We start from the raw sequence: 15,920 nt of genomic DNA, 5'->3' as shown, positions 1-15,920 counted from the left end.
AATTGGTGGTTTTGTTCGTTTATTTATACAGAAATGTAAGTATTAATTTCAGTTATTCGCTAAATAATCTATGTACTATAAGGATATATGTATAATAAATATAACCGTTATATACAATAGTAATACCAGTTCGATCAAACTCCATAGATAACTATTTATAGTGTTTGCACACTCAGTTTTGTCTGGAACCGTATATGGATGGAGCCACGTGTTGTGGCGGGGGCAGCAGCTCGGTGACCTTGAGCAGCCATTAGATTTCGCGTGAACCGCATCGCGCCCGTTTCATCCGCGTTTTCCTATGCAGCACGCAGCCGGGATACGACCGGGAGCGTATTCTCTATTTTCATTCCAAGCTGGACCGAACAATGGGGGATCTAAATTGGGCAAAAACCAGTCTGCCGTCTAGTTTGGCGAGGCCGAAGGCGTTCTGCGGCGCAGACGGGAACAACGACGGCAGTCAGGGGTCCCACAATAAGGCCCCGTCGACGTGCGTGGCTACTAGCAGCCGCTGCCTAAAATCGATCGACGCTCGTTTCCGCGGCCTTACGGCCCACGGAGCAGCCACGGCTCCGGGTGAAAGTGGTAATTAACGATGCTCATCGAAGGAATGTCCCATTCCACTGTCATTCCGGTGTGATCGGAGAGGGGGAGGGGGAAGACCGTGTCGTGAGTGGTTCATCGCACTCCCGACCGGTTATGACATCGCTCGCTTTTTATTTATTCACCGCTTCTTTATCGCGCGACTCTCCGAAACGATTCCGTCGGGGCGCCTCTGGCCGTTTCCGCTCGTCCAGAATCGCCGTAGGAACGTTACCACGTGACTGTACACGCTTCTCGACTAATTAGAATCTCGTCTCGAATCCGCGCGATCGTAGCCGGCTATAATCGCATTTATTCTTGAAATTGTGCAGCAGTAGACCGTGGCCGCCATTAATTTCTAAATCGTGTGTGTCGTCCAACGTGTAAGAATATTTAAACTGCACTGTTAATACCGCTTGAACTTTCGCCTGTTACCTAACCAAAAAATCCTTACTTATTCCAAGAATTGAGGTATGGTTGATGCTACTGACAATTCTTTCTCCGTCCCGGCAGGAATTTTACGATGTTACGCAGCCGATATTTTAAGTTGGTACACTTTGGTGTACTCACCCCCGACTGTCGAATTTTTGCTCGACGGTTTCGAAGTTGCTCGTTCGGTGTTTCGCCAAACGTGTGCACGCAGACGCGTCGATTCTTTTGCACTGATCGCAGTGGCTGCCGCGTAATCGTGTTTCGATGCGCCAAACGGTTCGTGCAACCGTTTTATTGTACAGATTGATGGGCCAGTTACGATGACAGTTGTCCAAAAGGTCAGGATTATTTTTAGCGTTTCGGCCCAACACGAAACGAGAGGACGTCCGACGTGGTCGATACGCGCCGGTGTTGCAGATAAGTGCCCGGAATGCACATTTTCGTGGCATTTCGTGGGGGTTTCGAGGGTGTACAATCGGTTCATTGTGCTCTCCTTCATTCTCTCTCTCTCTCTCTCTCTCTCTTTCTCTTTCTCTCTCTCTCGCTCTGCTTCGAAGTACATTCATACGGGCCTCTGTCGAATTTACCAGGTGCACGCGGTTTCCAGGTGGCGAGAACTGAATTTCGAGATCGATTGGATGTACAACGATAATCTTTAATAATAAATCGAAAAAACGGGTTCTTTTCCCAAGTACAACCTTTGATAAAATAACGACGATATACTTATTTTTTCTACTTATTATTTTAACCCTTATGTCAATAACCGGATACCTGGATATCCTTTCCCAGATTTTGTTCAAAAACTCTTGATATTTTCAGGATTCAGGATCGCTATCAGAACTCTCGCTCGATAGCGCTCAATATCAGTATAGTCTTCTGTTTCCATTACAAATAATGAAAGCATAACTTTGAATAAGAGAAGTATATTTCAAAGCCAGGTTATTTCTCCTTTTCGTACGAAATGCAATGGAAAAAGAACGAAAGAACGAAGGATAGAAACAGATATAAGGTTTAAATATTATAAACAATGAAAAATAATATCTCTGTTGACCCTACAGCAAGCCGCCGTGCAAACGATATCTTTGATGGTAGCACGCGTTGCGAGCCGCTGCCGTGCTCAAGAATATCTCTAGATACTTGATTTGGTAGTAAGTACTTGACACTTTACCCGATAGTTTTCCCAAAACATATATTTTCCTCGAGAATACACGTTATTATCGAGAAACGCATGCTGATATCTGCATTGGTTTGTAAAAAATACAACTTGTAACACTTTATTTGAACCATGTGATAACAATTTAAAAAAATAATCCTCGCATAGGGTTGAAACGTAAAAAATTGGCTAATTTCTTCTCCTTATTTATTGAAAAATTGTAGTAGAATTTAAGTTACTGATATGAATAAACACATCAAGCAACATTAAAGAATTAATTTTGTTCGTTTCATTTGAGAAATGGAATTTTTATTTCTTGTAATTCCTGTTTTCATATTTGTATACTCATTGGGGGAGGGTCAGAATTTGTACAGTAACTTTTTCGAGGAGAGTTGGGAGGTAGTTTTGAATATGACAATAAGTGATGCGAGAAAGGGAAGTAAAAATCAGTCGAATGTAATTTATAAACGTATCCTAAATTATTTTAAAACGTTTCGGTGATTTTTCCGACAGACCGTGTAGTTTCCATAATTTAACGGATGTCCTCGAGGGAAAACAATATGTAGTCGTTTTCCCGGTGCATTCTTGTTATATGGCACATAACGGCACTCGATTCCCTTCCATTCTTAACGTCGTCGTATTTTCTTTCGCTAACGTCTGTCTCATCGTCTAACTCCTCTTGTCCACGGTAACGGCCGTGTCGTAAATACAATTGTCCGTTTTTTCCATGTTCCAACCGCACTTCACTGCAATAATCGAGCATTTCGGTAAACTGGAAACGATGATAACTTATTTTTCTACTTGCCGTTACCCGGATTAGTCACGTTTTCGTGAACTCATACTGTGAATAATTATAAGCAACATTGATTCATCAACATCGGTAGGATGACTAACTATTATTGCGAACAATATCGAAACTCGAGACATAACCTTAATCCTAGACTAGCATTTCTCAACCGGGATGAAATTCCTCCAGGAGGAAACTTTAGCGTTTACAGGGAGGGATTGGGATCACTATCCAACAAAATACAATGTCCTATAGATCATGCACACTCTATACAATTCTATTTTCTTTTTAAATTAATATACATATTCGTGCAAATATTAACTGTCGTTAAGGATACATGTAAGGTAAGAACGATATTTTAACTAATTTGTAGTTGAAGCTTTATGCACCCCCAGTATGGAGACCCAACTATTTCATGTATAACAATCTATTCAATAAATAAATTGATTTTCTATAAATACAAATATGTTATGGTTGCAACCATACGTAAGGACAAAATAAGTATTTAGTTTCGAGCAAAACCAAAAACTAAGTTTCGACTCTTTTCAGCTTCGAATTAGACTCGAAGCGATTCGTTGCCATCGCCAGAGATTTTCGAAAGATCGACTCGTAATAAAATTTCGAACGGTTGTTTGTCATTTTAATTTAAAATATAATTTGCCCGTGTCCGGGCGCACGACTCCTCTGCCCTCCGCTCCGGAAATTCGAGCGTCGAGAGAAAGGGGCGCGCGTATCTCGGTGGGATCGCGGGCGCCGACAGAACCCCTTGTCCAGCGGACGACCGAGAGTCACCCTACGAAGGGCACCGGCAATGGTGGGCCGGCCCTGGCCTGGAGAGTCTCCCGGCCCATTCCATTCGAGGGCCGTCGTCTCTCGCGTACATCGGCCGCCGGAGGAAGCATTCCATTCATGTTTCGGGACGCGCAACGGACGCTGCGAGGAGGACGAGAGTGAGAAAGAGCCAGATAACCGGGACTCCTCGCGAGGACTAGCGCTGCCTGGCGCCACCGACAGGAACAACGACCTGCCGATATGCAGTGCTCGAGATGACAATCGGCGTGTAAACGTGAGGGAACGAACGTTCGGGCCACGTGGTGCTCGTCGGGAGTTTTCTCGTCCACGCCGGGTCTCAACGGCACCCCGCACTCCCGTGGAACATCGTCCGGGGTGAGTTTCCTACGATTAATCGCGCGGTGTGCCGCAAAGTGACTGACAGATCGTCGATTCCGCCGTACGAAATCGACTAATTGGGGGAATCAGGGAACGTGCACGCTGACGCGACCGCTCCACGGTGCTTGGAACAGTGTCGTCTCTGTCCGTGAGTATCGTGGGTGTCCTGCGAGGGATTATGGTGCTAGATGCGGGAATTGTGATCGCGCTGATCCTCGGGGTTACACGCGTTCCTCTCGCGTTCTCGTTCGGTCTCTGTCTCCGATCCTTCGTCCCTCTCGTTCTCGTTCGTCGCGTCACCGTGTCTTCGTCTCTCTTTCCCTGCATCCTTTTTACTCGAAACTCGCGAACGAAAGAACCAACAATGCCGGAACGAACGAACACTGGCGGCACGGCGATATTTTACGATCGCGTGGATGTTGAAATAACGGAAACACGCGTCACGACTCGCGTTGCGGTTCTGGCGATACCGCCGAACTTTCTTCGACCGTGACGATAGTGTTAAGTGCAGATGACGGATGGAAAGTACGTATGCGTCGCGTCGGTTCTACACGAAAGTGACCCACGAGCTGCACTTCTCGTCGCTTATCCCACCGTGAGATTGTTTTCGTTGTCCCGAATCAACGTTGACGATCATTTTGTACAATTCCCGGAAAATTAGTGTCTAGATTAGTCTGGCGTCTTTATCGAACGAATAAAAGTAGTCTACAATAGAGGATAACGACGTATAGATTCGATGTATGTACAGGCGACGGCTGTCTTCAAACTCTTAAATATGTATGACGAATACTGAACAAACAGATAAATCTTTGACAAGTTATTCAAGATATCTAAGATTGGTGTGTTGATCGAAGATCTACATTTGTTTCGATTGGTAGTAGAGATCTGTAGCGGGAAACAAGAATTGGACGAATAGTTTCCAGGAAATCGAATCTTGTTATTAAAAAAAAATAAACAAAATTTTGTATACATTATATTACATTTATTTTAGGACAGAATAACATGCTATATTTTATATTTATGCTTGTTTAGCTAGAATAACTCCGTACGTTTGTTCGAACGAAAACTAATTAGAATACATATTTTATTACAACAAATTTCTGTTCGTTATTCGTAAATATTCGAATAACGGTAAATCGAAGCCATCGGCTTAAGAATGTAACAATCATATTAAGAATATTGAGAAACAATAACCCCGATATTGTCTTCGTGCAAAATTGTTCGAAAGAAAAACGTACGGGTTAGGTTAGGTTTCACCGACAACGAAAACAACGGTGTCGAACGGACAAGTGTGTCATTCACGCTTTATACGGGCAAAGAATTCCAAGAATTTCAGGAATCATTGCCGCCCTCTACGATGCATCGTATATCCGATCGTCGTGAGTCATGGTCGCGTCCCTCGTAGACGGGTTATTACTATTCGAACGTAACGCGGCGTTTCCCCGAACGTCCGACGTAATTCATAAGTCATCGTTGTTCCCTGTGAAGCGACATAAATTGAAAACGAGTCACGGCGGTCCTGGCAGTGGGTAATTTCGAGGGCTTCCCGTAGCGCGTATCGGGCATCCTTAGTAGCCGACGCGACGCGGCGCGTCGGGGTCGGGTCGTGGCGCGTCTCTTCCAAACTCCTCTCTATCCTCCCTCTCCGCGTGCATACGGATAAGCCGATCGCGTCGAGGCAGCAGGAGCGTGTGTTGGAAGGGCTAGTGGCAGCTGTCGGTAGCGGTCGATGCGAGTACGGTTCGATCCAAGTCCCCTCGAAAGCGAAGCCCGGGCCTCCACGCTTCTTCGAGGGCTGGGCAACGACTGAACTCTCTGTCCGTACGCGTGTCCGTCGGTCGTGTCAGTACTCCTCAGGTCGGTCCACGGTGCAGTCCGCGCTTACCATCGTGTTTCGGCCGGGCGCACGTCTCGCTACGGCTGCACAACGATTCGTCGACTCGCCGTTGGGTTACACGCTCGCGAGTGGTCGACCGTGCTCTCGCGCGACTCAGTGGCTACCCAGTGTCTCGTACATTCTGCTCGCCGTGCCGCGTGTAAGACGCGCGAGGCCGTGTGGAATCGCGTCTCGTAGGGTACGAGTGCCGTTAATACCGCTTCCGGCACGTGGAACGTACCAGCGCTTCTGTTTTTGTTCCCTTGGCGCATCGCTGGCTGGCTGGCCGGGGCCGATCGCCGTCGCTCCCTGCTTCTCTCGTGGGAGGTCAGCACCTAGCCGGGTGGGTAAGTGTGGAGACTACGATCGCACCGGTGCTGCAAACTGCACCTTTCCCGAGGGAACCCTGCGCGACGAACGAGCGTAACGCGAAGGACCGTATTCCGCGATCGGACACTCAACTACGCACTTTCCCGCTACGCGCCACACGAACGATGCTCGACACTTGTTGCTCGTTTTTTCTCGTGGCGCGCATGCATACTAAAAAAAAAAACCAACACGGAGACGGTTTCCTTCGGCTCGTCCTCCAGCCGGATTTCGGCTGCGCGTTCCAACCAACCTTTCCAGACTCGTTGGTTTATTATTACTATGGTTTGTAAATGAAATTTTGCGATTTTTGATCTAGCGTTGGTTCGCATATTATCATTATTTTTCTTAATCTTTTTCATAAACTGTGATCGGCTAAATTGAAATTCCGGCCCAAGGCATTTTCTTTGGCTCTCTGCGGTAATATGTACCACGTACGACGCGCGTGTATCGAGATGTAAAAAAAAAGGATCGCGGTGGAGAAAAGGGACGGCTGATTGTTTCGATCGAGCGGCTATCGGTGGCCGGTTATTGTCCCTCGAATTCGTCGGTATTATTTTTTGTCGTGAGAACGCCGGTCACGTTACGGTCGCGTATCTTTGGAACGTGAGAACGTGGAATGTCGCGGCACGTGAAGATAAGACAAGAGTCAACCGTTCACCGGCGGGGGTGGATCCCCCTTGGCACTTCTCTTGTTTACGAACCGTGTGCACGGGGAACGACGTCGGCGGCCACGTGCTCGTTGCGTCGTGAGATTCCTCGAATTCAAACGCGTAACGATCGAATTTCGTCAACCTGTCCTTAAAGCGAACAGTATCGCAACGGACACGTAGCCCCGATGTTGGACAGTGATCGCAAACACTCGAGATCTAGTTTCATAATTTTATTAACACAACTCCTTGCCTTACAATTTCATTTTAGACTTATTAATAAGATTAGAAATCATTAAATTCCTTGTTAGGGTCTTCAAAGTAACATCGAGCAAAAGTATTATAATTAACATATCGTTTATTTTGATGTTTCGAGAGCTTTCTTTAAGAAGAATTCTTATATTTAATTTATCTTATTTTTTATTTATCTGTTTATTCGTTCCGTAATTCAAAATATACTAATTTTTGATCAAATCACCGTTATTTTGCTCCGTGTATATGGAGGATATCGCAGCTTTGCTCAACGGGGGTAAGTATTAAACAATTGTAATCTGTTTGCTATCGTGTCATTGGAAAATTGCTGAATGAATCGCGATATAGGTTAAAATGCATTATCAATACATGTAACATTGCAAAATTCTTGTCGTACGTAAAATGTACATCTAGCTTATACATACTTGCTTTCACAGCAAAAAATTCTTTATTATTTATTTCTTCAGTTTTGTCGATGCGTTGGAAATTTCGTTAAGATTGGGTAAACCACAGGATGCTAGAGCGCTAGACATTCGAAGAAACGTCTTACAACAGAATATCGAAGACGTTTCATAATCGCGAAAAGAACTGCATTATTCACCAATTGTGTTGCAATCGCAAGTCTCGCTCTTCGAATCTACATTACAATTTCTCATTAACAATCTGTTTAGAAGTTTCAATCAACCAGTATTTAATAATTAAATAATTACATCACCGTTTCAAAGTATCAAGAAAAAGTTATTTCGTTCATCGAATTTGTTCATTGAGTACCCACATTGACTAGGACATAGATACGTATACTTCGAATATAGTTTTGCATCATAAATTATTTAACATGTCACTTTCGACGCTTGTCTCCCTTAAAGCAGACGCCAACGCCCCATCCCTAATTCATGAATGGATTCAATTAAATACCAGTGTAAATCTTTCTTGTTAACGAAGGTAGTCGTAAGTGTCTTTCCTTTGCATTTGGCACGCAATTGTCCGACTGTGGGTCGTCGGGGACGACCTATCGAAGATTTCACCCGCTTCTTATACGGTCCCCTATGCCCCTGATCGTTCACAGGTTCGTCGTTTCCGGTCACGCGAAAATTTTTCGAATGGCCATGCGTGAAACGGCACGCGCGTCGCGAGATTACTCATCGCGCAAAGATAAATCAATAAACGCGTTCCTCGTCCTGTACCATCGGGCGATTCCACGCTGTTGGGTTTAATCGGCGGTTGGTTTTCCGCGAACGCAGTCCGCTGTCGTAACGACCCCATTCATCTCGACCTCTCGAATCGTAAACATTAAGATCGATCGTGCGCGCGGTACGTAATTCCCGTGTACTTTGACGACGCCACACGCTACTCTCGGTGGCACGTTCAGTTTAGAAATGGGAAGTGAATGGGAAAGGGCTACGGCCGTAAGTGTTCCGCCGTGTGAAAGACCCGAGCAGATAGTAGTGTCAACACCATGAATAATCCGAAGACCGCTGGCGCCTTCGTGTTTATTTTCTTCGTCTATGGGTCGCTTCCTGTCTGAACCGAAACTTTCGGTTGTGTACCCTTTTGTCCTGGTTATCTACGACGCTTCCTGATCTCCGTCTAATTTCCAATTCTTCGATCGACGGACAGAACCGCAGGTATTTCTGGCTCGCATACGGCCCGACAACCGAAAATATTGTGCCGTACAACGGATCCGCTCGATCGTCGTGTAACTATTATAAACAGCGATAATAAGTGTCGGTTGATAAGTAGCCGGTTCGTTTCCGAGAACGCGCGATTTGGTTCATTCATGCGGGGCTACGTTCCTTTCTTCTCGAATCGACCACTACGATCAAACACGTTCACTGTCTGTGACCCGTATATGGGTCATAACAATATGCCATTGGATACGCCGCTGAGAGACCGGACAGTGAACGCGTTAACAAATAAACTTGATCGATGCTATTTTTTCGTTAGCGTTGAAATAGGTAACTACAAGCAACGAACACTGGAATTAATATCTATAACAGCTTTTTATTCGTCACCCGAAGAAGTTTAACAAAACAGTTGTACAAAATATGAATACTTTTTTTCGTGTACTGTATAATTCTGTAAATTAACAAACACTCCCGTTGGACCATTCGATATTTCTATTTGTTGCACTACAATGTTTAAAACTATCGATGATATCCCTGTGCAGGGAAAACATGTCGTATTCGTTGCCTGTGCCAATAATTTTCCGTTCCCTGCAGTTTGTAAACAGCGCGGCCCGCCTAAACTTCGTTACAGACACGAAACGTATGTAACGCTACGAGCGATCTGACGTCCCGTTTCGAGGTTAGAAAATCATCACGGTCGATTTACCAACAAGACGAATCTTGGGGCCACGTAGCCACCACGCGCTCGACTTCGTTCTACTTCCAGAGATAATAGAAAGTTTGATTTACGCCTCCCCGGTATTTACTTTTCTAACGTTCTTTGCACTTCCTACGACCCCGCCGCGTTCTCCTTATCTTCCATCGTGTCGAACCTGTTGCTTTTCTACGTTATCGTTACCCATGCTCAGCTAGTGTTCCTTTTTCTTTTTTTTTTACCCTTAGTTCTCGGAAAACTTCGTCGTGAACGTGTTCCTTCCCCTCCCCCGTCCCCCCTGCGTCACGAAGTTCAAGGCTGATGTTTCTTGGTTTCTCTGGAGACGCGACCATTTCTTTTCCTGGAATGCATTTCCTTTCCACGGATCGTGAAAGCACATTTATTCCGTTAAAATGGTACTTTAGAAACATGCGACCCTTCCAAGAATACGGTCTCGAGATAACGTTGCATGGGAACGCGCTGCAAAGTTGCTGTTTTCTTTTAGGTTAGGACCGCCGACGATGTTCACGGAAACGCGTGATTTTCGCCTCGTACATTACATCGCGATCGTTCCAAATGATGTAACGTGTTCGTTACTTCGTTCCCTTTATTTTTTTTTTTTTTTTTCCAACCGTGACTTATCGCAAAAGGAAGTTGATAAAAGAATTTAATCGAAGAACCGAGCGAAGCTTTCTACTAGATGACGTTTCGTTGGTATTTATAGTTGGCGATGACAATTTCGAGAAGCGCCGCGCAGACGAAAAAAGAACGTTGCGCCTATCGTTACATAAATTACGCTTCATTCAAGAACGATTACGTACGATAAAAAACTTCCGGTAGGAAAACGTACCACGATAGAAGACACTGGCCGGGGACGATAAATTTTCTAAATCTCTCGGGCGATAACATCGCGTACTTTATTACTCCCCTTGGCCCACGTAAACATTACGAAATCCGCGGGTACTTCGGTTTTCCTCGGCTCTCGAGTACCCGTGTTCGAATTTTCGTCGCTCCGTATCGCTACGACGAAAAGTAGGTCTTCGTATCTGCCTCCACGCAACCCGGCATTATCTTCGGCTCCTTCATTCATCTTTGTTGTTGGCAGCGTCACGTTTGGGCCGCTGGTATATATGCACACGACGAACGTAATTGTTTTCTCCTTACGCTTAGAACACTGACGTCGTGGCTCTGTAACGCTAGCTGTAACGTGCCTTTCAGCACGTAAAATAATTGATGCCGTCTCGGTGCTCGAAGCGTACCATTTTTACAAATATTTTCGACCAATTCAAATATCCGTAAAAAACGACATTTCGTAAGCACCGATTTAATATTATTTTTAACTCGTTTTGTAATGTGCAATAAAATTCGAACGGGGAATTTCTTTTAACGAAAGGTTTAATTCAACGATAATTCGAGTGAAATGCGTAAAATAATTAGTGCCGTTTCGATGGTCGAAGCGTACCATTTTTACAAATATTTTCGACCAATTCAAATACCTGTAAAAAACGACATTTCGTAAGCACCGATTTAATATTATTTTTAACTCGTTTTGTAATGTGCAATAAAATTCGAACGGGGAATTTTTTCTAACGAAAGGTTTAATTCAACGATAATTCAAGTGAAACGCGTAAAATAATTAGTGCCGTTTCGATGGTCGAAGCGTACCATTTTTACAAATATTTTCGACCAATTCAAATATCCGTAAAAAACGACATTTCGTAAGCATCGATTTAATATTATTTTTAACTCGTTTTGTAATGTGCAATAAAATTCGAACGGGGAATTTTTTCTAACGAAAGGTTTAATTTGACGATAATTCGGGTGAAACGGATGCACGCGGTGCATCGCACGAGCTCGAGTTTCTGAAAAGTGGGGAATTTCCGGCGCACGGCCAGGTAACACAGTTTTTGACCAGGCGGGCGTCGGTCGCTATAGTGTCGAGGAAAACAAAGGGAAAGGGCCCCTGTAAGGCTGTACAAGGGAGCGTTCTTACATTTACAAGATGTTCTGGAAAGCCGACGATGAAGCGGGGCTATTATACGAACGCAGGTGTCGGTGCAGATGTCGCGTAGCAGACGGCGCAGCACGATAGCGCGGGTAAATTTTAATGAAATTCCAAAGAGTCACCGATATTTGCGTTTGAGTTACCGCAAGTATATCGATATACAGGGTGTCTTGTTCAGACAGGGCCACCTAATTATTATCTTTTCATAGGACGATACGCAAACACGTTTCCTAAATTATTTTAATGGTTTTAACCTATCAATATTTTTTTTTTTTTATATATTGATCCATGACAGATATAAATCTTGCGCGAATATTTATTCATAATTTTATTAATTAGTTACGTTACAGTATTTAAACATGAATATATATTTTTTCGTTTCGTTTCGTTTCTTTCAAAGTCAGTAATACTTTTTCATGCAAGGTGTGATATTATAACAATATAAAATGGTTTAGAATTCTGAAAAAGTATCTAACATTTTATCGAGCTTCTCCAAGTCTTGGTGACAGCGGTAGATAGTACGTGAATGTAAACAAATGTATCTATTATCACTCTACAGATAACTAGAATATCCTACCCGTTATCATTTTAGAGTCATATTATTATAATGCCTGAATTCCTATTAAAGTCCGCGTACCACATGCAAGAAATATCTATTCGTAATCTTAATAAACCGTCTTCGTAAACCTTTAGAAGCTAATATTTACGTATTAATAATTAGATAGGATGTGTCCATTTTTCCCAATCGTGACCATCTTGATACGATCGAACTTAACGAAATGGTAGTGACGCTGGTTTCTTCGTTTCAGGTAGAAGTCGAAATGTTGTGATGGCTGGAACGTCTCGACGTCCGAGCTCAGAGCTCGGACACGATTTGTCGTCCCCGACGCCGCCAAAGAAATCGAAATTCTCCGAGGCGTCGAGCGAAGAGTCGCCGGAGAAAGAGCACGAGCTGAGCACCGAGGAATTGAAGAGCGTGGAGAAATTGGCGAGCTCGGTGGCGGCTTCGTTGTCAGGAAAGGCGAAAGAGTTGGGTAGCCCGTTCGAGATCAGCGAGGAGTCGTTGGACAGCACGAAACAACTGATCCAAACTAGTTTGGAAGGGCCGGCAAAGGTCACGGCTGGCTCCTCGAAGGAAGGACATTTCGGCAGCTTCGAAACGATCGCACAGATGAAGTATAGCTGCCAGCAGGAGCTTTCTGGGGGCCCGAGCAAGAGGCCGGAGACGGACAGCGACATGCAAATTCAAACGTCGCTGTTGGGCGAGGACGCGTTGTACCAGGATCTGTCGCTGATCGGGAACGGTGCCTACGGTACCGTTTACAAGGCCAAGGATTTGAACACGGGACAGGTTGTCGCCCTTAAGAAAGTCAGAGTGCCTCTGACCGAGGACGGGCTGCCTACTTCTACGTTAAGAGAAATCGCTACCTTGAAACAGCTCGAGAGATTCGAGCACCCGCATATTGTGAGTCACGTCACGCGCTTAATTAAATAAATATAATATATTCCGTGTGAAATGTCCGATTTTATGATACGAATTTACCAAATTTATTTGTAAATGTTTTTGTATCTGTAAACGTGTGTGAGGTGTCGTTTAAAAACTTGTCACTTCTACGGCATGTTCTCCCTTGTCTTCTTTTATATCATGGGAGTATTGTCACGTGTGCTCTTATTTTAAATCCTGAGATTTATATCCTAAGAAATATCTTACTCTTCCTTTTCAAAAAAGGCCATTTTCCAATCGAAAGCCTGTGAAGAAATGATTTTCAAAAATTTGTAAATTCCAGAAATTTAAGACACGTTGGGAAAAGTGTATAGAATGTAATAGTAATTACTTTGATTAATAAAGTTTAGTATTAAAAAACATATACTCTCTTAAGGTTTGTTTTAAAAATCGGTCGTTTCATATCTAATCACCTAATATATACAGGATGTCCAAAGAGGTTAGGACCAAACTTAGATTACGTGTAACTTATGTCCGAGAATGCTTTATTGAAAAGATATTTATGATAGTTGTCGTGGCAGTTATAAGATATGTTCGATCAGGAATATATCCAAAATGTATGTACTATTATTTTCAATACAGACAGGATATTTCAAAGAGTTTGACAATCGCTAATTCGACGAACGGAAACCTGGAGAAATTTGCGAACGTTTCTTATAACTGCTACAATAAATCACAAATATCTATAAAAACTTATTTTCAATAAAGCATTTTCGGACATAAGTTTATATGAACTTTTCTCATCCATTTGACCTTCGTAACACGTAATATAAATTTGATCCTAACCTCCTTGGACACCCTGTATATATTAATAAATATATCACAGTCGACACGATGATAAATAATGTTTTCATATTTATTTTTCCGTTTGTACGCGCAGGTAAGATTGCTGGACGTCTGTCAAGGGAATTACCTGCACTTGCCCTCCGCCGATGGAAGGTCGGAGAGGTTAGATCGAGGACTTACATTGTGGCTGGTGTTCGAGCACGTGGAAAGAGATCTCGCGTCGTACATGTCCTCGTGCCCACGGCCGGGTATCCCGTCGCAACTAGTGAAGCGGATGTCGAAGGAGATACTAAGGGGTGTCGAGTTTTTACACAGTCACAGGATCATACACAGGGACTTGAAGCCTCAGAATTTACTAGTGTCGAGAGAAGGGAGAATAAAGATCGCGGACTTTGGCCTGGCGAAGACGTACGATTTCGAAATGAGATTGACTTCCGTGGTAAGTTTTACGTATTTCCACGCATTACGGCATTTTGTCTAAGTACCTGTTGAAGAGATAAAATATTGGCATCAATTATAACACGCAGGTCGTGACGCAATGGTATCGTGCCCCTGAAGTGCTTTTAGGCTGCTCTTACGCGACACCTGTCGACATTTGGTCCGTGGGATGTATATTGGCAGAATTGAGTCGACTGGAACCTCTGTTTCCGGGCACGAGCGAGGGCGATCAACTCGATAGGATTTTTCAGTAAGCCGATCGAGACGTTCGTTTTATTTGCCGAAAAGGGAGTGTCGTCTTTATTTACGTATATCGTTTGTCTTTCGATTGTTTGGCAGAGTAATAGGAACCCCATCGCAAGAGGAATGGCCCGAGAACGTGTCCCTCAGTTGGACAGCTTTCCCTTGTAGACAACCAAAACCTCTAGCGGCAATAATACCTGATCTCAACGAAGATGGACTAGATTTAATTAAAAATCTGCTTATGTTCGATCCTCATAGTCGACTGACTGCGGCTCGGGCCCTCAGACACCGATACTTTACCGAAGACGACTCGTGATGACGACTATTTTTCTTTTTGTGAGTATTCCGTAGGTGTTTATTTGTTTCTTAAACACAGACTGACGTTGCGGTTTCCAAAAATACGTAAGCATATTTACGTATACGAACGTTACAGTACTTTTCTATTTTTTTTTTTTTTTTCTTTTTTTGTCTATCTTTTTCTACTATGTAAGATAGTATAGTGTCCCGCGAGTATAGTACGACACGGATTTTTGTAAGTAGGTAGGGCTTATGAATATTCTATTCTCATTTAGAAATTAAAATCGTAAAGCACGTTTGTTATAGCGTATGCAACTATCATCATATTTAATTCACACGGCCATCACATTACTTCAAGTATCATCGTAATTTAATTATATATAGTTGTTATCTCACGGCAAATAATAATTTTTTTTTTATCGTTATTGTATTTAGTGGTAGCACTATTAATACGGTATTTATTTAGGTAACGTTAGCTAGTATTTCAGTTGTTTTTGTTTCCACGGTACCGATGATCGTATTGCGTCCACATTTCTTCATTTTCATTACCATTTACGTTATGGTACCTTTGAACCATGTAAGGCACAATATTCGTGAACCTAACCTAAAATTATGTTATCCGACGATAAAATAGGCGTGCCTTCCAAAGTCGTAAAAATGTTCGTAACCCATGCCTTAATATTCTATGTAGGTAAATTTAATGATAAGCGTACTAATAAGTAGTGTTATTCTTGTAAGACTGGGGCCTTTCTTGACCCGTTAGATTCGTCGGAAAGACATAAGATATTCCGCGTAAGAAACCAGAAAGTACACTGCCATATGTATGTAAAGCAAATTATTAATAGCGTTTAATAACGTAATTGTATGTTCAGTATGTGTATAAATCTAAACTTTGCGAGCAATATTTATATACACCTAACACACAGTTTGTAAGGAAGTGTGGAAAACCTTTAAAAAGACTGTACAACAAAATAAAGATTTTATAGTTTTATATATCGAAACTGTTCACGAACTGAACGTAATATTAAAAAATACCCGGCCTAACTGAAGTATCTTGCAAGCA

The 15,920-nt window shown here is 43.2% G+C and overlaps 1 protein-coding gene across 2 annotated transcripts; it reads left to right on the top strand.

Moving 5' to 3' along the window:
* Window positions 1-8,573: 8,573 nt before the first annotated feature.
* Window positions 8,574-15,795, top strand: LOC143347434 (cyclin-dependent kinase 4). Of its 2 annotated transcripts, none has more exons than XM_076776584.1 (5): window positions 8,574-8,890; window positions 12,399-13,054; window positions 13,974-14,318; window positions 14,407-14,567; window positions 14,657-15,795. In XM_076776584.1, the coding sequence occupies exons 2-5, from the start codon at window positions 12,419-12,421 to the stop codon at window positions 14,874-14,876; spliced, it is 1,362 nt and encodes a 453-aa protein (XP_076632699.1). In that variant the 5' UTR covers window positions 8,574-8,890; window positions 12,399-12,418; the 3' UTR covers window positions 14,877-15,795. The 2 variants fall into 2 exon arrangements, with proteins under 2 accessions (XP_076632699.1, XP_076632700.1); XM_076776585.1 differs by lacking the exon at window positions 8,574-8,890 and adding an exon at window positions 11,170-11,681.
* The last annotated feature ends 125 nt before the right edge of the window (window positions 15,796-15,920 follow it).

This window comes from Colletes latitarsis, chromosome 11 (genome assembly GCF_051014445.1).
Source record: "Colletes latitarsis isolate SP2378_abdomen chromosome 11, iyColLati1, whole genome shotgun sequence".
NCBI classification, from domain to species: domain Eukaryota; kingdom Metazoa; phylum Arthropoda; class Insecta; order Hymenoptera; family Colletidae; genus Colletes; species Colletes latitarsis.
Note: the sequence above shows the minus strand (reverse complement) of the source record. Positions and strands in the feature narration are given on the sequence as shown.